General features: G+C 43.0%; 1 protein-coding gene across 1 annotated transcript in view; it reads right to left on the bottom strand.

Moving 5' to 3' along the window:
• The window catches only part of cpne4a (copine IVa), a 98,547-nt gene that overhangs the window by 32,173 nt on the left and 43,269 nt on the right, over positions 1-23,105 (bottom strand). The window contains exons 6-9 of the mRNA XM_031308362.2: positions 23,061-23,105; positions 22,599-22,688; positions 18,485-18,583; positions 7,246-7,332 (exon numbers count right to left, since the gene is read on the bottom strand). The exon at positions 23,061-23,105 is cut by the window's right edge and continues 39 nt beyond it. Of these exons, the coding sequence (XP_031164222.1) occupies positions 7,246-7,332; positions 18,485-18,583; positions 22,599-22,688; positions 23,061-23,105 (321 nt within the window). The remainder of the gene's footprint in view (positions 1-7,245; positions 7,333-18,484; positions 18,584-22,598; positions 22,689-23,060) is intronic.

Consider the following 23,105-nt stretch of genomic DNA (forward strand, 5'->3'; position numbering starts at 1 on the left):
CTTTACGGCTTTATTATTGAGTCATTAGGCATGCAAAAAAATTTTGACTACTTTTTTTAAAAGGACGTGCGCCCGTGAGCACCCACGGAGGGAAACATAAATCGGCGCCTATGTACATGGCCACATTGACTTGTGCATTTATATGCAGAAATTCTACAGCTAGTACATGACCAAGGTGCTTGTGCATTGTGTGCATGTAATTCTACAGTTTTAAGTCGTTTGAGATTCTCATTTGCAATGATGACCTGTCACTTTCACACAGTTCCACATTCATACCTGGAAGCTGCCCAGTACAACAATAGCCTGATCTGCTGGCCACTGAGCAGCTCCACTGGAGCGGTTGGGGTTAAGGGCCTTGCTCAAGGGCACCTCAGTGGTGGTGATGAAGGAGGGACAAGAACTGCTCTTTCACTTTCCCCACCCAGATTTTATCCTGTCGGCCTGGGGATTGAACCAGCGACCTCCCGGTGATAAGTTTGCTTCTTTAACCTTCATGCCTCCACTGTCCAGTTTAACAGAATGATTGCCGCTGGGACAACATTTTTAAATCTTGTAGTTCTTCCAGACAACTTCCAGACATGCCCGACTTCCAGCTTCTCTCAAAATGTGCATATTTGTTTCTTTGCTTCGCCATATATCACCGTAGCCTGACTACGTTTACTGAATATGTTTGGGTTTTGGACTGTCGGCCCCTTGGTCGGGACAGTCAGACTGAGATCAGAGAGGATGTTTAAAGGTCCCATGTGTGGGAATTTCTCCCATCTAGCGTTGAGATCATATATCGCAATCAACTGTCTCGCGCCAAGCAGTTCAAAGTATTATAGCTACGGTAGCCTTCACGCTTCAAAAAGCCGGTCTCTTGCTCTTTTCAATCTCCTTTTTCTTTTTCTGGGCGAAGAAGAAGACTCCTGTTCCTGAAATTTGGATTTTGAATACGTGTGGTCCTCCATGTTTCCTTCTTCCAATTTGCCGGGGGCCGGGAAGCTACGATACCCATTAGCAGCATTAGCAGCAGCTGTGAGTTTATCATGTGACAGTGAAAACGTGAAAGGTGGAGCAGTATGTCCTGTATGTCCCTTACCGGCTAACGTATTTCAAGATGGAGCATGAATATGGAGTGTCTACCTCAGTTCATGCAAATGCAAATGTAAAATTTCAAGCCAATAGGAATACTTGGAATTGATGGTGGTGGTAAATATTCATGAAAAAGGACGAGTTTGTGAACGGGCAACACAGATTTACATAATGAACAACTAAACACATTATACACTGGACCTTTAAGAAACTATCAGCTGTCAGACAATGTTTAGTGTTTCGGCCTGTAAACCTGCTCTCATTCTGTCATCTCAACACTAACTCCCCTCCTGCTCTTAAAAAAAAATTTGGTTTAATTACCCGCCTCCATCAATCGAGTGCAAATGAGCCCTCTGCCTTAAGAGCAGCGCGGTAATTTCTTTCCGTGTTTTTGCTGCGCCTCATTCTGTGCCACTTAACTCATTTTGAAGCGGGGACTTTTCATGTGTCAAGTGTCATCAGGCTAAATGTTATCTGGCTCTCGCTCGGTGGCGAAGGCAGGCTTCCCCTGACTCGTCTGAGAGCTGTTCAGCATCGTCTGGCAGCAAATGTCAGGTTAGTCAGGCTGCTCAGCGCTCTTTAATTGGTTTGGTCTGTCAGCCGGCAGCAGCGGCAGCCTCCGAAAATAACAAGAAGCTTCATCTCAACTGGAAAGATTGAGTTTTAATGCAAACGTAATTTCAGTAAGCGCCAAACTGGAAAAAGAGAATCACATCCACGGCCAGGCGTGGACAGTTTGAAATGATTGTATTGCATCTCGAATATGTTCCATAGAGATTTCTCACTTACAGTTTTGTCTCGACCCCCCCAAAGTCTCGGTCTCAACCCCTCAAAGACTCGGTCTAAACCCCTCCAAGTCTTGATCTAAACCCCTCAAAGTCTTGGTCTCGACCCCTCAAAACCTCAGTCTCGACCCCTCAATGACTCGGTTTCGACCCCTCAAAGTCTCGGTCTCGACCCCTGAAAGACTCGGTCTCGACCCCTCAAAGACTCGGTCTCGACCCCTCAAAGACTCGGTCTCGACCCCTGAAAGTCTCGGTCTCGACCCCTCAAAGACTCGGTCTCGACCCCTGAAAGTCTCGGTCTCGACCCCTCAAAGACTCGGTCTCGACCCTTGAAAGACTTGGTCTCGACCCCTCAAAGACTCGGTCTCGACCCCTCAAAGTCTCGGTCTCGACCCCTGAAAGTCTCGGTCTCGACCCCTGAAAGTCTCGGTCTCGACCCCTGAAAGACTCGGTCTCAACCCCTCAAAGACTCGGTCTCGACCCCTCAAAGACTTGTTCTCGATACACTTTGGTCTTGGTGATGACTTGGTCTCGGTTTAGGTGGTGTCTACTACAACACTATCTAGAAACAACACAAGAAAGCAAAATAAACGCCAGAATTGTGAGACGTCTTCCTGCAGATCTCTCTCTCCCCTCTCTGTTGCACAGGCAATGCATTCATAGACCAGCCAATAGGAACGCTCTCTCTCTCTCTCTCTCTCTCTCTCTCTCGCTGAAATGACCTGTGATTGGCCAAAGTCTCCTGTCACAGGCTAGATTTTCCAAAGCCTGAAAGTTAATAATAATTTGCTGAACGATTATTATGGGATTTTTGCCCAGTGAGGCAAAAAATAAAGTGCCTTAATATGAGGATAATCGTCATGAGATTCATGAAGTTTGAAGTATAACTTTAGAAAGTGCTCATCATCTCCAAAATAGTTGTTGATATTATAACTGATATTTTTCTCTGAGCGACGGATAGACTATTGAGTCAGTTTTCAATTTAATTTATTTCCCGGCATGTATCGCTCAACCTCAGACAGAAAAACCCATTAACAAGGGTGATGAATGTCAGCAGCTAAATTATTAGTACTTGGGCAAAAAAATCTAAACAACAAACAGTCAGAATCCATTATATCTGATATTACCCCCTGCCCTCTGACTCCCGCCTCAGACAATCATCAGCCGAAACTAATAGACAGAAATTATCTCTCATACCCTGTAAAGCACATCTCCAACCATGCCTGCTCTTTGTCTTTCTTTCTGTCTCACTAATATTGTAACTTTAGTACTTCATGCTGTCACCTTTTACTCTTGTATTGATCATCATGATCCTTTTTTTGTTTTTGTTATGTCTGCTTCCTGTTTTATTTTGAAGATTCATCCCTCATGTGTCATGTCATGTCAAAGAACCTCTATAACTAAAGGTAACGCATTTCAAGCAGCGCCAACGGTATGAAACGGTCCACACTTCCTGTCTCCCAAAGGGGTGTGGCCTCGTTTAAAAGTGTCGTAAACGTGGATGGATGAAAAGTTATATTTGTGTAATTCTCTTTTGCTTTAGTTCGATATTTACACAGCTAAAAGACATATTTAGCATCACAGAGATTAGTTTTGTTATGGCGTTCACCAACGTTAGCTGACATTAGCTTCTCTGTGTTGCCAGATCTCTCAGTTCGGTCCTGAGACAGAAACAGGTCTCAAACTAAGTTAATTTTCTCCTGATGTGTCTGTCTGAAAAATGCCGTTTGAGTGTCAGAATGTCCTGGAGATATGTGGCTTGTTAACGGCTCCAATATTTACTTTGGTGACTACGGGGCGAAATAATCGCTCATAATCTGCGTTCACGTTCACTTCTCCCGTTGGAATCAACACACTCAGGACCGGCCGCTAGTCTCCTAAAGAAGCGTGACCGTGGCAGAGAACCACGGGACACACAGACAGGAATCTACTCTGAGTTGGGGCGTCTGGGGCTGCATCTCATGGCTCTTATCTGATAGCTCCTCGACTCCTCGGTCCTCTGAACTGGAAGTTGTTCTGTTGAAGGCTGTGTCAAAGCTCTTATTTCTGCTGAAGGAGTTGCTAACTCTGCCCAAACAGCTGACGAATTCACCTGACGCTTTAGAGGAAAGGACATCTCATCCTTTTTCACTTTCATCACTTTTTCCTACCCTATGTAGGTTACTTTGACGCTGCTATCCATCAAGTTCAAGTTCAAGTTACTTTATTTGTACCCAGAGGTAGATTTTGTGAGAGGCACATATCACACATCATTCAACCTAATTAAGAAATGGCAAAAATTCAAATTAAAAAGTTCTTACCAGTCCAGATTATACTTAAATATTGATGTGAACTAAAATACTAATAGTAAAAAGAAAGTAAAACAAATTTAATTAGTAAAAAGTTGTTTAGGTTGTGAAAACATACATAAAGGTTAAAATATAATAAATAAATACATACATAAAAGCAACAATATATGCAAAGTATAGCAACACATTCTCACTCCCATCTCGTAAAATACGGATGCTTGACGTCGGCAGTATTGAGGCAAAATAGGCTACAGAATATTTTGTTCGTATTTACAGGTGCAATATATATTTTTTATTACATTTATATCTGCATTTATGTCAAAACCTCGAGACTTTCAAACATCAACATGTCATTTATTAGATGTATTCGTGTCATAATGACATTTAAACATCTTTTCATATTCTATGTTGTCTGGAAACACTTCCAACACGCTTGCGAAAAATAGGTGTCAGTCCTATTTCTAGAATGCACGCATTTTCGGCGCGACTCGAGCCGCGCCTGAGACATGCGTGTCACGCAGGCAGTGTGTACGCTCTAACCTGTTAACATGGGAGTCAAAATAAAAACGGACACGCCACGCAGCTGACACGCTCACGCAACGCATCTAGTCTGTCGCCAGTCTTATGTTAAGGAAAAGGTCCGTGACACGCGGGAACAGGACGGTTGAGATTAGGAAAAGGTCGTGGGTTGGCTTACGTTTCCATTACACGCGGGAATAACGGGGTGGTTAAAGAAGAAACATGCGGTACATTTGGGGATGCTCCTTTAATACCCAATCATGACACTGTTTTCCCCAGGCTCCTGGGTGAAAATCCTGTGTTTGACCCATCCTCCATCCTGACCAACCTCCCAATGCGGAATTTCCCCCTTACGTACTACTCTCTAAACCCCGTGTAGCTGCTGCTCTCCCCGGTACGTTATACAAACACGCTAGAGGCCACTTTTTTCGTCGCTTCAGACGCTGACAGCCACTGTCCAAATGTCCGTATTTTACGAATATGGAGTGAGAACGGGTTGAGTATAGCTATGACTTATTCCTCAGTGTAATGGCTGCAGGGACAAAACTGTTTTTGTGTCTTTATTTATTTGTCCTCGTACTGTTACGGTTGTGTTCCAGTTGGACTGTGTGTAGAACCTGTATGTATTTATGTATCTTGCTGCAAGTTGAAGTTGAAGTCATCCCTCTAAAACACATTTCCTCCGTTCCATTACATTACATCACATTAAATGTCATTTAGCTGAGGCTTTTATCCAGAGTGACTTCCAATTAAATGACTTCAACCCTGAAGGTGCAAACTCAAAGTAGTAAGTGCAAGTACATTAGCAAAACTACAAAGAGCCATATGAAAGTGCAGCGTCAAGAAATATATATATATATATATATATTTTTTTTTTTTGTTTTTATCCAAGGTGCAGTCAGAAGAGATGTGTTTTTAGCATTTGGATGCGTAGGGTTTCAGCTGTCCTGATGTCAATAGGTTCCTCTCTCCTCCCATGATTTCCTCGCGGACTAAAGCATTCCCGCTGTACCTGACCTGTCGCACGACAGTGTGACGTCACGGGAGCGCCGTAACTATTTATACTTGTGCGTGGTGGTCACGACACTAGTTGCAGTCTTCTCCTGAACAGAGGTGGCGCTAATGAGGAAAGGCTACCGACTTTGCTATTTCTACGGACTAGAAGAAAAAGGTAAACAACAGCAGAACTGGCAGCCGCATTGACGTCAATGCTTCGATTTGATTGGATGAGCTACTTGGTCAGATCAAGCCTTTCAGTCACCATAAAATAACTCATCTTAACCCAGTAAGTTTACAAGAGAGACTTGCAGTCACTCTGAGAGTCCTGGCATCACGTTACCATCGAGCTCGTCCATGCTTCCTGTTTCCGATGCTTCCTGTTTCCGCTTTGTCACGCGCCACTGAAAAAAAGTTTTGGTCGCGCACTTTAAATTCTGGCGCACTACCAAGTTCTACGTAATTTTGTCTGACTGTAAAACGGCCTTTAGACTCAAGGAAGGGAGGCAAGTGGAGGAGTCGGGGATGCAATTTTAAGAGCTATGAGACGCAGCAATGGTTCTAAGCCGTCTCTGTGCCATGGTTTCCTCCCAGCCTTGTGTGTTTTCCCGCCTTTTGTAATTGCCTGCCCCCTTCCTGATTTTGTCCACCTGTGTTTAATCATCCTTGTGCATTCATGCTGCGTTCCAGACACAATTTTTAGCCCATAAGTACCGACTTCAAGTCACGACTCACGACTTGGTAGCGTTCCAGGCAAAGTCACGACAAACCCTTGTAGTTAGCGTTAGATAGCATTAGCTAGCGGCTAGCTAACGTTGATGTTAGCTAGCGCTAGCTGATACTAGCAATTTGTATGTCTATTTATTTCTATTTCTCACCGTTAATCACCAGCCTCTGTACAGCATCAACAGGGGTCACCATTGTTGTTTATGTGTGTGTGACGTCAAAAACTGTAACTGGGAGTTCAACCATCTGGTACGAGTTCACAGGGAGTAAGTTACGGGTTTGACTGCCGTTCCAGGGAACTTTCATGGGGTACAAGGTTGTGAAAACACGAGTTACAGGTCCCAATTTTTTTGTTGTGTCTTATAACTAAGGTAAAGGACACACACAATATTTATACTCGTGGCAGCATATTTGACCTGTGTCCTTATAAATTTAAGACAATGTTAGGGAAAGGAACTTTTGCCTATATAGGGGCAGTTCAGTGGAATAAGTTAGATTGTTATATTAAAGTCATTTCCAGCCTGAACTCTTTTAAAAAGAGTATCAATGTCTGGTTACTAGAGAGGGTTGCGGAATCGATCAAAGGGCCCATACCATTTTTATTTTTATTTATTTAAGAAAAATGTTTTCATGTTATGTCATTGATTAATATACACTCTGTGAATTTCTTGTCTTGTCCTTATATTATGTATTGAGGACCACAATGGAAATAAGTCCTGGACTTTATTGTGTTTTTATCCTTGATTGTATTTGATGTATTGTTTTTTTTCATGTGTAAGGCATTCTTGATACAACTAAATAAATCAAATGAAATCAAAAAAGCATTAGTCTGGCCCAATCTCGACGTCCACATGCACCTTGCACTGGTTCAGAATGACGATCCCAGAGTTCTTGTAGTTCTTCTTCTTGACTCTGTATTTCGGATTCAAGCACGGCCACTGCACCTGAAAACCCAAACACATTATTTACAGGTTGTCTTCCTCTGTAAGCTAAATGTATATAATATATATGTTCACATTTAACTGGACAGACAGAAGTCATTCAATCGGTATTCCCATTTCAACTCCAGAAAACCTTACACACATGAAAGTCTTTTTAAAAAACGGATTAATACATTTATTTAACCCTTGTGTTGTCTTCTCGTCGACCAGGAAACGTTCAGTTCTTCTGCGTCAAAATTTAAAATACAAACTTTTTTTTCAACATTTTGGTCATCTTTTTCGTCATTTTTGTCACTTTTCGTTGTTTTTGTCACATTTTTCCAAAGTTTTTTTTCAATTTTTTTTCTGCTCTTTTTCCAAAATTGTTGTCACTTTTTTCAACATTCTTTTTTCATTTTTTTTTTTTTTTTCAAATGCTATAAAATTGAAAAAACAACAACAAATTCAAATGAAAGTAGTGAACTGATCATTTATGTAACTTGTGGAGAGCATTGTTGTGAACCATCCAAGTTATTTATTTTTGACAATTTAGTTGAAAGAAACTCAAATTTCTGATAAAGAAACTTTTTGAAAATGGGTCAAATTTGACGCCGAGGACACCAGGAGGGATAAACCGAATAAACCACTGAAACAGGTGGTCTAGTTGAGAGATCTGTGCACGAGAAATCAGAATAAACTTTACTAATTTACTATAATTTGCATTTTAAAAGTTTATGCTGTATGTGTTCTTTATGTTTTCAATGCATTATGTGAAGCACTTTGAATTGTGTAATGAAATGTGCCAATTAAATGAACTTGCATAGTGCAGAGAGTGACATAGACAAGTGGATATTTCATTTCATTGCATTATTATTATTTTTTGTTTAAAGATTCTTTTTTGGGGCATTTTTAGGCCTTTATTTGGATAGGACAGCTTAGACTTGAAAGGGGAGAGAGAAGGGAATGACCTACAGCAAAGGGCTGCAGCTCGGAGTCGAACTTGCGGCTGCTGCGTCGAAGAGTAAACCTCTATATATGGGCGCCCCGCTCTACCAGGTGAGCTAACCATGGACCCATTTCATTGCATTCTTAAGAGAGTATATGGACATCCTGGAGCTTTCTGAGTGAGTATACTGCGTATACCTGCGTATCACGTAGACTTCACCACTGCCACTCACCATCTTTTCCTGAATCTAACTGCATCATAAGTGACGCCATTATTCCTGGCCAAGCACATTTAGATAAAGCACGTTTAGATCTGACGCTAAAGGAGACTTTTAGCGTCAATAACAACGCCAAAGATACCTGACCAAGTGTCGGTATCATACACAATGGGAGTGAGAATGTGTTGAGTGCCTATCCTTTTGGTTTGATTTGGAGTGGAGCAGAGAAAGTCTGCAAGCTGTATATTACATTTTTATGGCGCCAACACGTTGTGTTGTGATTGGTCTATTTATCTTTTAAATCTAGATTTTAAAGACAGGAATGTAAGAAACCGTATTCTTTTGGGGAAATCTTTTATTGAACAACTTGAACATTGAATTGAATATAAAAAGCATCGAGACTCAAAATTTCGGAGTATCTTTTGCGATACGTCACAGCCTTCTGTGATGTGTTCATGTGCCAGTTACAAGAAGGATATATTGGGCAGCCCTATTACACATTTGTGTTTATAAACCAGCAGCACACAGGCCTGTAATTTAAGATGTATAAAGTAATTATATCTAATCTCATATTAGTCTGTGTAATCCCAATTAGGTTTTTTTTCTCCCAAATCACTCCGCTCTCGACAAAGTGACTCAGCCTCGGTAACTCCGCCGGAGAGGAAACATCAGAGCTGCAGTTTGTATTTAATAATAATAAATTGAATTTATATAGCATCTCTCGTGCACCTAAGTTGACTCAAAGTCGCTTAGAGAGAGAAGAGGAAGAATCTGTCAGACGGCCGCGTTAACCACAAACCCTCCGAGCTAAAAGACGATCCTTCAGCCGCCCATAACGAGGCTGCAGAGGATTCAGAGTGACTCGGTAACACTGAGCCGCGGTGACACGCAGCAGTTTGGACTCAATTTGTGTCGGGAGAGACGGATGGATGAGGATGAATGGAGAACTCCCCCGAGGCTTCGGCACGGAGGGATTCCTGTGTCTCTGCCGCCGGTCGGCAGCCGGCTGTCAGCTGTGGAAAGAAGGCCAATAAATAAAAACCCGAACAAAGGATGAAGATGAAAAAGAAGAGAGGTGGGGGAGTCTTCCCACTGGGACTCGAGTCATTGTTCCTCCTCCTCTGCTGGATGACAGCCAGGAGAAAAAGACCTCCTGTTTCTGGGGGATTTTACAGTTTTCTTTTTACAGCTGGAAAGTGTGAGTGCAGCGTCGTCCAAGCAGAGAGTTTTCAATGGAGGATAAAGTCACTTACAACTACAGTGTTGTCCCTTCTTATCCTGTCTATACTTGCAACCCGTTCTCATTCTGAACTCGTAAAATAAGGACATTTGGACAGTGGCTGTCAGCGTCTGATGCGACGAAAAAGGCGTCTTTCAGCGTGTTTGTGTAACGCACCGGGGAGAGCAGCAGTTGGAGAGGATTTAGAGAGTAGTATGTAAGGAGGTTGGTTGGGGGGGTGGATGGGTCAATCACAGGACTTTCACCCAGGAGAGCGGGGTTCGCGTCCCGCTTGTCACGCTTGCTATAGTCGCTTTTTACTTTCCTCCCGTGTGTCACAGAACCGTACGCCCACCCACGACCTTTTCCTAAACATAACTGCGTCAAAAGGGACGGCGATAGTCCCGACCAAGCGCGTTTACTTATAGCGCTAAAGGGACGGCAATAGTCCCGACAAAGCGCGTTTACTTAAAGCCCTAAAGGGACGGCAATAGTCCCGACCAAGCCCGTTTACTTAAAGCGCTAAAGGGACGGCAATAGTCCCGACCAAGCGCCTTTACTTATAGCTAAAGGAGACTTTTAGCGTCAATAAGAACGACAAAGGCACCTGACCAAACGTACATATTTTATGAGATGAGTGTGAGAATGTGTTGATACTTTGTATATCACATTGCACTTTTCTGCTTTTTTTGCACTTCTGGTTGGATGCAAACTGCATTTCATGCCTTTGTACTTGTACTCTGCACAATGACAATAAAGTTGAATCTAATCTTTGTTTGTGGAAGACTTAGGTGCACGTTTTTGGCGGTATCTCTGCTGTCAAAATGGATCATCATTGAGCCCAAAATGAGCGTCCTCCAATGCCAACATACAAAAAAAGCATACTGTACTCCCCAAACCGGCCGCCTCCGTAAGAATGACTGGAGGGTGTGTGAATATGTCATTGAAAAACTAAATGAGGGACTAATTTCAAATAAAAGTATTTTCTTTTCTAAGACAAGATTTTGTCCTCATAAAGTCTTGTAAAGGAGGGGGGGGGGGGGGTCGTCCTATTATCGGGGTCATCTTACAGTATACTCGGGTCAATAGGGTAGATCAAGTTTTTGCTGTGGACGAAGTACACACGGAGATACACTGGTAAGAGCCAATGAGTTTTAACCATGTATCAGCTGATTTAAATAGCTCACGTTACTGTATTTGTGTCAACAGTTAACTTCATATAAAGGTCCAGTGTGTAACGTGTTTAGTTGTTCATTATCTAAATCTGTGTTGCCCGTTCACAAACTCGTCCTTTTTCATGAATATTTACCACCACCGTCAATTCCAAGTATTCCTATTGGCTTGAAATTTTACATTTGCGTTTGCATGAACTGAGGTAGACGCTCCATATTCATGCTCCATCTTGAAATACGTTAGCCATTAAGGGACATACAGGACATACTGCTCCGCCTTTCACGTTTTCACTGTCACAGGATAAACTCACAGGTGCTGCTAATGCTGCTAATGGGTGTCGTTGCTTCCCGGCCCTTTTTGAAGCGTGAAGGCTACCGTAGCTGTAATACGTACTTTGAATTAGATTGCAATATATGATCCCAATGCTAGATGGGAGAAATTCCCACACATTGGACCGTTAATATTGTATGTGGAGTTTTCTTTTGCGGGGTGCAACAGTTCCACCAAAACAAGTTAATTCCTGAGACTATTTAGCAGAGCCACCGTCGCTGCGCCGCCCAAGATGACTGTGATTGGTTTAAAGAAATGCAAACAACCCAGAGAGTTTTGTTCTCCAATCCAGGAATGTATCTTAAGCTACAGTTCATCCAGACCTTCAGATCATACTGTAGAAAACATTGTAAAAAAAAACTGATGACCATAAAACAACAGCAGACAGCTATGTCCCCGTCCCTCCCTTTGTTTGGTAACCAGGCAACACCTCCAGCTGTTTCAGACTCCTCAAACTCAGACAGCTGCACATTCATTAAAAAGCAGTTTTATATTGTATTTGTGTTACGACCAGATCCCGTGCTGGGTAATGCTGACATTACCCAGCTGGTTTGTGTCGTTTTGACGGTTGAAAATAAGTTTGATACAGTGGTGTAGTCTAACATATTGCAGTGGGTATACTGTACTGTATATGTATGGGCCTATACTGTATATATGGGCCAGAATGGGCCTTTTTTTTGGGGCATTTTATAGTGGGGTGTCTGGGTGTCCTCCCCCAAGGAAGTTTTGAACAACTTCATTTCCTGTATTCGGATATCCTTTTATGCACCAATTTACGGTGGACATACCTTTATTTAGCCTATGTGTAAAGGAAAAACACAGATGACTATTCACAATATATCAAAAATATAATGGATAGTTTGTTAACTAGTATGTAACTAACCCTAACCCTAACCCCCTAACCATAACCCTTACCTGTATTTTATCCTGAGCATAACCAACTTCCTTCTATTGCCTAAACCCAATCATTCCCAAGTACGTCTCAAGTCATTCGGTCCAAGTCTCATGCAAGTCTCGAGTAATATTTTAGGGGGCAAGTAAAGTCACAGTTTGAGTCAAGTCTAGTCTAGTCAAGCTCCTGTTGTCCTCGGGTCAAATTTGACCCATTTTCAAAAAGTTTCTATATCAGAAATTTAGGTTTCTTTCAATGAAATTGTAAAAAAAACAAAAAAAACAACGTGGATGGTTCCCTACAACGCTCTTCACAAGTAAAATAAATGATCAGTTCACTACTTTCATTGAATTTGGGTTTTTTATTCAATTATATAGCATTTGAAGAAAGAAATTGACAAAAGAACTTTGGAAAAAGTGACAGAAATGTCAGAGAAAGCTTCAAAAACGTGGTTAAAAACAAACCAAACAAAAATGTCTTAAAAAAATCGACAAACACATCGAAAAAAGTAAAGAACTTCGGGAAAAGAGACAAAAACATCGAGAAAAAAAGTGACAGGAATGTCGAAGAAAGCTTCAAAAATGGGTTAAAAACAACAAAAATGTCTTAAAAAAAAAAAGCTAATATTCTGACCCAGAACAACTAAAAGTTGCATCTTGCATGGTCGACAGGAAGACAACACAAGGTATGGTAAGTCAAGTCACTTTATGTTACACCCAAGATGAAGCACTCTTACCTGTAGTATTTGGTCTTTAAAAAGACAAAAAACAAGGTATTAGTCGCCCATCAAGTACATGATTGGCTGGTTTCCAAGAGATGTGGACTTAAGTTACCAAGTCTCAAGTCCACATCTCTGGGAAATTCAGTTGTTTTGCGTACATGGGAGGAGTGGGGAAGAAATAAAAGACCAGAAGCCTCAAATGAATGTACTAGGGATGCACCGAATCCAGATTTTTGGGGTTCGGCCAAATACCGAATTCACTGGTTAAGATTCTGCCGAATCCGAAACCGAATACCGAATCCTCCTGTCCGGGTTCGATTCCGACCTGCGGCCCTTTGCTGCATGTCATTCCCCCTCTCTCTCCCCTTTCATGTCTTCAGCTGTCCTGTCAAAACAAAGGCCTAAAATGCCCAAAAAATAATCTTAAAAGAAAACAAAACAAAAAAATTAGGGATGCACCGAATCCAGGTGTTTGGGGTTCGGCCGAATACCGATTTCCCTGGTTGAGATTCTGCTGAATCCTCGTCCCATCATCAGTCCATGAACACAGTAAACTCATTAATGAAGTAAACAGTGACTGTCCTTCCTTTGCCGTACCTGAAGTTGCTGCATTTTGGCTGCTGTCTGTAGATTCCTTCATCACAACTCGTATTCTTTCAGATGTTTCATACCAAATGTTGTAACAGCGGTGATGTTGTGTATAGTTTAGGGTCCTCGCCACCACAAGACTAATCAGCATTGCAAATTGAACATGTAGCTGGACTTGAATGGCCTTCTTTTGACTGAAAGTACTGCCAAACTACACTTTTTCTGCTTTTCACGTAGCTCTGTTGTTTTTAAATTTGAAGTGCTGTCAGCAGTAAGAAAAACTAAAACAAGTGGGGGGTCTGGGTGTCCTCCCAAAGGGAAGTTTTGAGCATCAACGACTTAATTTCCTGCATTCTGTTACACTTTTATGCACCAATTTATGGTGAAAATACCTTTATTTTGTGTAGAAGAAAACCACAGTTGACAATTCAAAATATATCAAAAATCTAATGGGAAGTATGTTGTTACATGTCACTAGGCATTTTTAAGAGGGTATATGGAATTCCTGGAGCTTTCTTAGTGGGTATACTGCGTATACCTGAGTATCACGTAAACTACACCACTGAAATGAACGAATGTGAATCACTGAAGTAGATATATGAAATGAAAGCAAATTTAAACTACACTCTCTCAGTGATTTGGTAAGCCTGCCCCTGAAGTTATACTGCTGTTTTGAGTGGCACTGCAGCAGACATTAACATCACAGAAACTACAGAAAATGAGCCAGATGATGCTGATGCTTTACGCGGTAACGTTACAAACAACGTATGGGCTTGTCGCTCTGGAACACGTCGCTCTGGGACACATCCCTCTGGGACACTTCACTCTGGGACACGTCGCTCTGGGACACTTCACTCTGGGACACGTCCCTTTGGGACACGTTGCTCTGGGACACATCCCTCTGGGACACTTCACTCTGGGACACGTCGCTCTGGGACACGTCCCTTTGGGACACGTTGCTCTGGGACACGTCGCTTTGGGACACGTCGCTATGGGACACGTTGCTCTGGGACACGATGCTCTGGGACAGACGAATCTAATGCTCTGAGGGAAAAAATGACAGTATACTCCAGCGGTGTCAAACTCAGCTTTACTAAGGGCCACACTACAAAATTAGACTCACATCAAGGGCCAGACATGTAGAGTTTATTGCTTTTATGTCAAATATCTTTGATTGTATTATTGCATGTCTCCTATGATCTTCTCACTTACAGTTTGGTTGGCAAAAATGCCTTAGAAAATGCCAAAATGCATAAAAAATGTCGAAGAAAGCGACAGAAATGCTGAAAAAAGCAGCAAAATATGGGGGCCAGATCCAAATTTCTGGCCCATGGGGCTTGAGTTTGACACATGTGGTATACTCATTACAAAAAACTAGACTACACTACTGTTCCCCCTGGTCCCTGAATGTTTACCTCTGGCTCCTCCGCTGTTTTCAGCCTTCATAAGATGGATTTATTTAAATGTTTCCAATGTGGAAGGAGCGAGGCTCTGCAGCTGGGTTAATGAAAACCCTGTCATCATTTCCCCAGAGCGCCACAGACGATCATTATAGGGAAAATATTCCTCCCCGTCACCGATAACGAGGCAGCCGACAGCGAGCGTCTCCGTCAATACACTCGCACATTGTTAGTGTTCTCATCTTCAGGGAGTTTCCAGAGCAAACACCTCAAGCCGAGCGTTTGGAAGACGTTAGCAGAGAGCACTTTAATTAGCGTCTGTCTCATTTCTGTCCAACAGCTCTTTTTCTCTACAGCTGTGTCTTCATTAGCTCCGGCGCAGGTAATTACATCACGCCGGGTGTCAAAATAAACCGTTTGGCCCCAAAGGTGCGTTTCTAAAAAACCCTGCTAATTTGCTCGTTCAGGAAAAAAATCCTGGAGCGGCAGGGCCGGATGGAGATCGGGTAATTTCTTCTTAACTCTTTGGACTCTGCAATAGAAATGTTTCCTCCAATGCCTACTTTTGGTATGTTTGCTTATTGTGATGTCATTTCCTGGAGTATCTTCAATTGTCTTCACATCCCTAAATCAGTACAACGTGAGCAAAAGGTTATGTCAATAAACTATAATAATTAATAAAAGTATGGAAATTGTGCAGGAAGTAAGGTGAGGAAGGGTTAGATGTACAGTTGTGGTGTTGGAGTCATAGTGTAGTCTCCCTTTGCCAGACCTTCCTCTACAGCTCTGTGGAGTTTAGACCGAGACTTTGAGGGGTTTAGACCGAGGCTTTGAGGGGTTTAGACCGAGACTTTGAGGGGTTTAGACCGAGGCTTTGAGGGGTTTAGACCGAGACTTTGAGGGGTTTAGACCGAGACTTTGAGGGGTTTAGACCGAGGCTTTGAGGGGTTTAGACCGAGACTTTGAGGGGTCGATACCGAGACTTTGAGGGGTTTAGACCAAGACTTTGAGGGGTCGAGACCGAGACTTTGAGGGGTTGAGACCGAGACTTTGAGGGGTTTAGACTGAGACTTTGAGAGGGTCGAGACCGAGACTTTGAGAGGTTTAGACCGAGACTTTGAGGGGTTTAGACCGAGACACATGTTAATTCAAAGCCTTGGTCGTATTAGAGTGGAGGAAGAAATGACTGATATCGTTGTAAGGTTTGGAAGACTGGTTGGGCCCAATTTAGACCTTTTTGATCCCCCTGTTCATATTCCCTAATGGCTGGCCTGATCCATCCAATAGCAGGAAACGTCCTCCTGTGTGTGCATGTGAGGCTGTCTCAGTGTAACAGTGTGTCTCTGAGTGTGAGTTGGTGTCGCTCAGTCTGACTCTCACTGAGCCGGGGAATTGATCGTGCAGCTGAAGGAGAAACTTTATGTCAGACATCAGCCTCCCAGGGGAATTTAAAACCATCTCTGTGTGTTCGCAGGTAACTGAAATATTAACTGTACCTGTTCAGTCCTCTTTCAATCCTCTGCTGGAATACAATTTATCTACCTCACTCAGCCAAGCTAGCGTCACACGGTCACAAACAGCATATAAAAACAGATGAAAGGTTTAATTTAGAGACAAATGCACACTAATACAAATAAGATATGGATAGTTAAAAATCCAAAGTAAAAACCAGTGTTGTACACAAGACCACCTAAACCAAGTCATCACCAAGACCAGAGTGTATCGAGACCGAGCCTTTAAGGGGTTGAGACTGAGACTTTGAGGGGTTTAGACTGAGACACTGAAACTTTGAGGGGTTTATACCGAGACTTTGAGGGGTCAAGACCGACAATTTGAGGGGTTTAGACTGAGACTTTGAGGGGTTTAGACCAAGAATTTGAGGGATTGAGACCTAGACTTTGATGGGTTTAGACCGAGACTTTGAGGGGTCTAGACCGAGACTTTGAGGGGTCTAGACCGAGACTTTGAGGGGTTTAGACCGAGACTTTGAGGGGTCTAGACCGAGACTTTGAGGGGTTTAGACCGAGACTTTGAGGGGTCGAGACCGAGTCAAGACCAAGACCAGGCTTGTGTCAGACAGCCAGAGCTTCTTGTCCTGTCTCCCGCATTCACTTTCTTGGGAGTGTGTGTAAAGGGAGCAGGGAGAGGGGGGTTTACGGTAACCCATTTCAAATTACATATGAGTCAAGTTATTGGTTGCATTTGCAAGTTTTAACACCCAAATCAGACAATGCACAGGCAATTAAGTGATATCCCTGCAGTTGTGGTCTTGAAATAAAATCCAGAGTCCTCTTTATCCGAGACAGAGACGAGACCGAGACCTTCAAAAATGGGTCTTAAGACCGATCTCGAGTACTACAACGTTGGTAAAAACACAAACTATAAAATTATAAGACATTACCTAAACGCCAGACTGAATAATTAGAGTTGGGGTTAAATGCAACTATTCACAATGAATAACTCTTCGTGTTCATTCAGTCGTGGTTCTCTGAGAAAGAAGATGACTTTGAGAGGCTGATATCTGAAAGTTTCCTACCTGTCGTCCATCGATGGCTCCCATGTGTGTGTTGTAGAAATATTTCTATATTCTAGATGTGTTATTCTCATTATTATATTTGCATTAGAGTGCAGATCGGGCCTAATTTTTCTGTCTGAGCCCGGCCCTCGTCCGACAGAGCAGTAACCGAACCTGACCCGAGTCCGACGGGCATTAAGATATTTCTGTCCGAGCCCGACCCGAGCCCGACACAGTTAAAATGTCATTTCTTTCTCATACTAATGACACATGTACGTTTGTTTGTGTGGAAAGCTTTTATTAAGCAACTGTAGGAAGGCATTTGGAAATGTCAACAGATGAGGTATCAGTGCACACGGGGCAACAAGCGCAGTTAACACAGGCGCGCACCTACATAATAAGCTGTTTTAAATTTAAAATGTTCAATGCCTTATCGCGCTGATGTGACCGAACCCGACCAGAACCTGAACATCATTTCTAAATATCTGTCCGAACTCGGCACGGCCCGTCGGCTCCCGACAAGCTCGGTTCGGGTATGCATCCTCTAATTTGTATCCCCTGTATATGTATATACTTGGGAACACACGGCTAGTTAGCTCAAGCTCTGATTACCATATAAGTTCAGGAATCTGAGTGTACGCAGTACTCTACCATACGATGAAGTGGAACGGGGGGGTTGGATCTTGTGTGGGTTTGTGAGAGCTGGAACATCTCCCGGAGACAGGACTTCCTCCTGAGGAGAGACGCCTCCAAGCAAGATATAAAAGATTAGGAAAAATGGTCAGGCGGGGGTGCACATTTTGACAGAGCCTGAGTGAACCTGTACCCCGTATATTTTGTCTGCGGTCAGGGATACTTAGGATCTTTTTTGTGTGTCCACACGTGTGTTATAACTTATATGCTGGACTTCAATAAACTTGCTTAACTGAACTCTTCGTCTCAGATTGATCTTTGTGTTCTGGTAAGTCCGATGAAAGAAGGCGCGGGAATTAATAAATTGGAGTCATATTTGACAGGCCTTAGGGCCTTATTTTAGACATAAATGTTTGGGTTAGGTGATGAGAAAGTTATCTTGATGATTCCCCCTGCTTCGTCCACACCAAAGGCATTCAGTCATTCATTCATTCATTCATTCATTCAGCCGTGGTTATGTGAAAAAGAAGATAGTTTGCTACCTGTCGTCCATCGATGGCTCCTCTCATCTCTTTGAACGTGGCCTCGAACTCGCCAATGTAGTCGTGTTTTCCGTTTGAGTCCCAGTCCCACACGGTGCACTGAGCAGACAAAAATACAGAAACAACTTCAGTGGACGCTAAAAACAAAATCTTTGAAAAAAGCGACAAACTTGGAAAAAAGGAAGGGAAGGGAAGTGAGGCAACAATAGGTCAAAAAAACGACAAACTTCAACAACAGCAACAAAAAAAAAGAGACAAACTTAGTAAACAGTAGAAGGAAGGAAAGCAGGAATAGGTCCAAAGAAGGCGACAAAAATGTCACATTTTTGGTAGAAAAAAAAAAGTCCAAAGAGGAACAATGGTCTGGTTCAACAGCCTTGTAACTGAAAAATATTTTGCAAAAAAATCTCCTGTACCCCCTGCAGTCCTCCAGAGGACCCATAGGGGGACACACACCCCCTGCAGTCCTCCAGAGTACTCATAGGGGTATGTGTACCTTGCTCTAGGTCCTCCATGTTTCGTCCCCCCCAAAAAATTTGTTTAATGTAAACTAGAACAGCGATTTATTTGACAGTAAATTGCTTTTCTGGTTTGGTGCACAACTAGGCAGTTTGACGTGTGTGTTAAGATATGAATTAAACATGAAGATATGCATGTCGTTGGTTAAAGTGCACTTTAACTAACGGGGCTGCCTCCACATGAGGCTGATCGCTGGCAGCACTTGGACTAGAATGGGCAACAGGAAGGGAATAAATCAGACGAAATCCAGGACAGACTGACAGAGTTCATAAATAGATCGGAGGGCGTGAAGAGGAATGCTGACAGTCCGCTAGAAGACGATGGAGACCACACAGACACACACACACACACACATGACCATGGCAAACAGCTCAGTGTCTCAGTGTTCTATTGGTTTTATTTCTACGGTTCTCTCTCCAACTCATGAAGATGTATGTTGTTGAATGTTTGCTCATCATTCTCTTTAATAACCAGTGTCTGTTTATTTTGTCCAGCGACACAACTGTAAATGTCACGCTGATAGAACGTTAATGACAGCTGAAGACGGGACGGCACGGAGGAGAGCTTTCTCTCTCCGTAAGGTCGACAGGAGTCAAGTGGAGGAGCGAGCCAATTAGATCGCAGAAAGACGCAGCGCCAGGGAAATGTGTGTGAGAGTAATTATATCTGTGTGTGAATATATGAATACATTAGAGAGTGTGTGTGTGTGTGTGTGTCCTTGTGTGTTTCTGTGTGTGTGTGTGTGTGTCCTTGTGTGTGTCCGTGTGTGTATGTGTTTGTGTCCGTGTGTGTGTGTGTCCTTGTGTGTGTGTCCGTGTGTGTGTGTCCTTGTGTGTGTGTCTGTGTGTGTTTGTGTGTGTGTGTCCGTGTGTCTGTGTGTGTGTGTCCTTGTGTGTGTGTCCGTGTGTGTGTGTGTGTGTGTGTATGTCTGTGTCTGTGTCTGTGTGTGTGTCCTTGTGTGTGTCTGTGTGTGTCCATGTGTGTGTCTGTGTGTGTCCATGTGTGTGTGTGTGTGTGTGTGTGTGTACAGCAGCAGCACTCCCTCTGTTTTCACTGTAAAAACAAAAGATGGTGTTATGTTTTATGTATGTTATGGTTATTCACGGTATCAGTTTTTTCATATTTCACAGCCTTGTCTTGTCATTAGTTGAGAGGCGCTCTGAATCCAAACATTCAGCCGCAGCAGACCGATGAAAACAGGGCACGTTCACGAATGCCAACACAGCTTTAAGCAAAACTAAAAGAAATGTTTGGATGAATAAACCAGCTGTGCATTCCTCTGATTTCTGAAATATTTAAGGTTAATGTTTCTATGTATATTCAATGTGCCACTCCTCCTTGTTTACCGCTGTTTTTTGTAACAATGTTGGGCTCTTCCCGGTCCTGTAACTTTGTGTTTTAACGTCACAACGCTATGAATTGTGGGTAACTGCTTCAGGCGAAGTCTGCAGGATTGTGAACTTACAGAAAGTGTTCAGAAGAACGTCTGATAGAGAGCCTGCATGCACTTAGGCCCTAAATCCTCACCTGGGGCGATGTGACAGTGCCTTGCCACACTATGATGGAACTAAACCTGACATTTTATAAGTCTCAGTAATAACAACCAGTTTGACACAATGTTCTAACATTCAGCAATTTTAGTTGCTTACGTTTCAATTTGGGTTCTAATCTGCACCATGAAATGACCAACTTCTTCTCAGGGGACTACCAACGTTAAACTTCACAACCGTCTCCTGCTCTCCCTCTGACAGATCAGATAGAGACTCAGCCAAAGGAGGGAGTCTGGACAACCTCCTCTGATTGGCCAACACCACATTTCTGTTAACCATTTCCTTGACAGGGTTACAGGTGCATAGCATCGGTGACGGATACACAGGATATTAAACCTGTCATTGGCTATTTTAGACCTTTTTTAGGGGGGCATTGAGCCCCAAATAACCCTCACAGACTTAGCGGGAACGCACCTCAAAGTCTAACAGCCCTATCTTGCACCCAGCGCAGCCCAAAGCAAGTTTCTTTGCTAGTTTAAGACCGATGAAGTTCTCAGTTCCCCGTCCAGCGCCCACGTCGTTTAAACAGCAAATGCACCTGCACCCATTTGTGGCCCATTGTCGTGCAGGGAGGTGTGTTCAGGTGCATTCTGGGAGTGCTGGTCTTACAAAGAGGTGTGTTCAGGTGCATTCTGGGCGTGCTGGTCTTACAGGGAGGTGTGTTGAGGTGCATTCTGGGCATGCTGGTCTTACAGGGAGGTGTGTTCAGGTGCATTCTGGGAGTATTGCTATCTTGAGGCAGTGGGAAGTGATGGCACCATTGACCAACAACAACCTGGTCTAAAGTCAATAACGCAGCATTTCATTGTTATTTTAACAGAGCATTAGTAAAATGCTCCTAGGCTCGTGCACAGCGCACGCACAGTATGCTTGTTACACACACAGGGACGCACAGCAGCACACACACATGCAGAAGATTACAAATAAAAATATTACGGTGCTAATCCTCCATCATAACAGCAATGCTCCAAGGTCCAAACGCGCCTGGCTTTTAAAGGGAATGGGAGATGATCTCTGATTGGTTGATTGCATGTTATGCCTAAAACACACCTCTGATTAATGAAGACACTAAGTACAACCCTTTAGAACCATGCGCCCGGCGCACGGACCCTTTTTTCCGTCGTCAAACTAGCAAAAGTGGATTTGGACACTAGGCCCTAAACACACCTGCACTAGGCGCTTCACGCGTTGAGCTTAGATCGTTAAAATACGGCCCCGGTGTCCTAAATTACAATATCCTGTAGGATTATTATGGGTTTTTTTACCCAGTGACGCCAAAGATGAAGTGCCTATGACAGCTTGATATGAATGTTTGATAAAACACTTTATTTTTTTCATACTTTCTCTCAAAGAAAACAGGCCCTCCCAGATATGTGACACATTCAGCCATGGTTGTTGAATGACAGTTTGAACTATAGTCTCCTTAAATATCACACTCTGTGGAGGTTTGGATCGTTAGCGGCGCTTTGGAGAAATGATTTTACGAGCACAAAGACGACTCAAAAGCTGCAGGCAGAAACAGAAAAAACGAGTGAAGACGGGTGTAAACCAAGCAGGGTTGAAAAACTGAAGAAGTGTTCTGAGGAAGGATACACACAATAGGACTTTTAGTTTAGTGTCTACAGAAAACTGCAGAGACGAGCTGGAAGATGATTCACACACAACATATTTCACATTCCTAGAAACTAAAGACACTTTCACACTGTTTAGGAAACACTCATGTTGTTTGCCGTTATCGTGACGATGACAGCTGCCACTAAACAAATGAAAAATACTTTTATACACTGCATCAGAGCCAAGAAGATGGACTACCAACATACTTTGGCATGGGTAGAAATATACTTAAATATAATATAATGTATGCATGCCTTTCCACTGAGTATAGATGGTGCCCTCCACAATAAAAGCATGAAGTTTGACCTATAAAAAAAAAATAGAACACTCACTGGACTTTAAATAGACTGGAGCCACGAAACCATCGACTGATACGAGACACTGTGTGTGTGTGTGTGTGTGTGTGTGCGTGTTTGAGTGTGCGTGTGTACCTGCAGCTTGCGTTCGTGGTCTCCGCTGCAGAGCGAGTTGAGAGAAACTTTGAAGGTTTTCCACACCGGGTTGAGATTATTCATCACCGTCTGAGAGAGAGAGAGAGAGAGAACGTTAGAGGTTGGTGAAATGATGTTACAACAACAAACTACAAAGATGGTGCAGCATCTTTCAGAGATAGTTAACACTGAGATAAGTTACACACTGAAACACTGGAAGCACCATACGGCCGTTTTTTTATCAAAGTAATTTCACGTTGAGAAACTGAGAAAAACTTAGGAAAAAAGCGTCAGCTACAAAATCCATACACAGCTAAAAGCCATATTTCACATTAGGAACATTAGTATTGTTAGTGCCTTGTTTATTTATGTTGCCATGTGTGTATGCATGTGTGCGTGCGTGCGTGCGTGCGTGCGTGCGTGCGTGCGTGCGTGCGTGCGTGCATGCGTGCATGCGTGCACCTCCGTTCTGTAGACGAGTTGCATCGTGGCGTCATCGTTCAGCCT

Source organism: Sander lucioperca, chromosome 10 (assembly GCF_008315115.2).
Source record: "Sander lucioperca isolate FBNREF2018 chromosome 10, SLUC_FBN_1.2, whole genome shotgun sequence".
NCBI lineage: Eukaryota > Metazoa > Chordata > Actinopteri > Perciformes > Percidae > Sander > Sander lucioperca.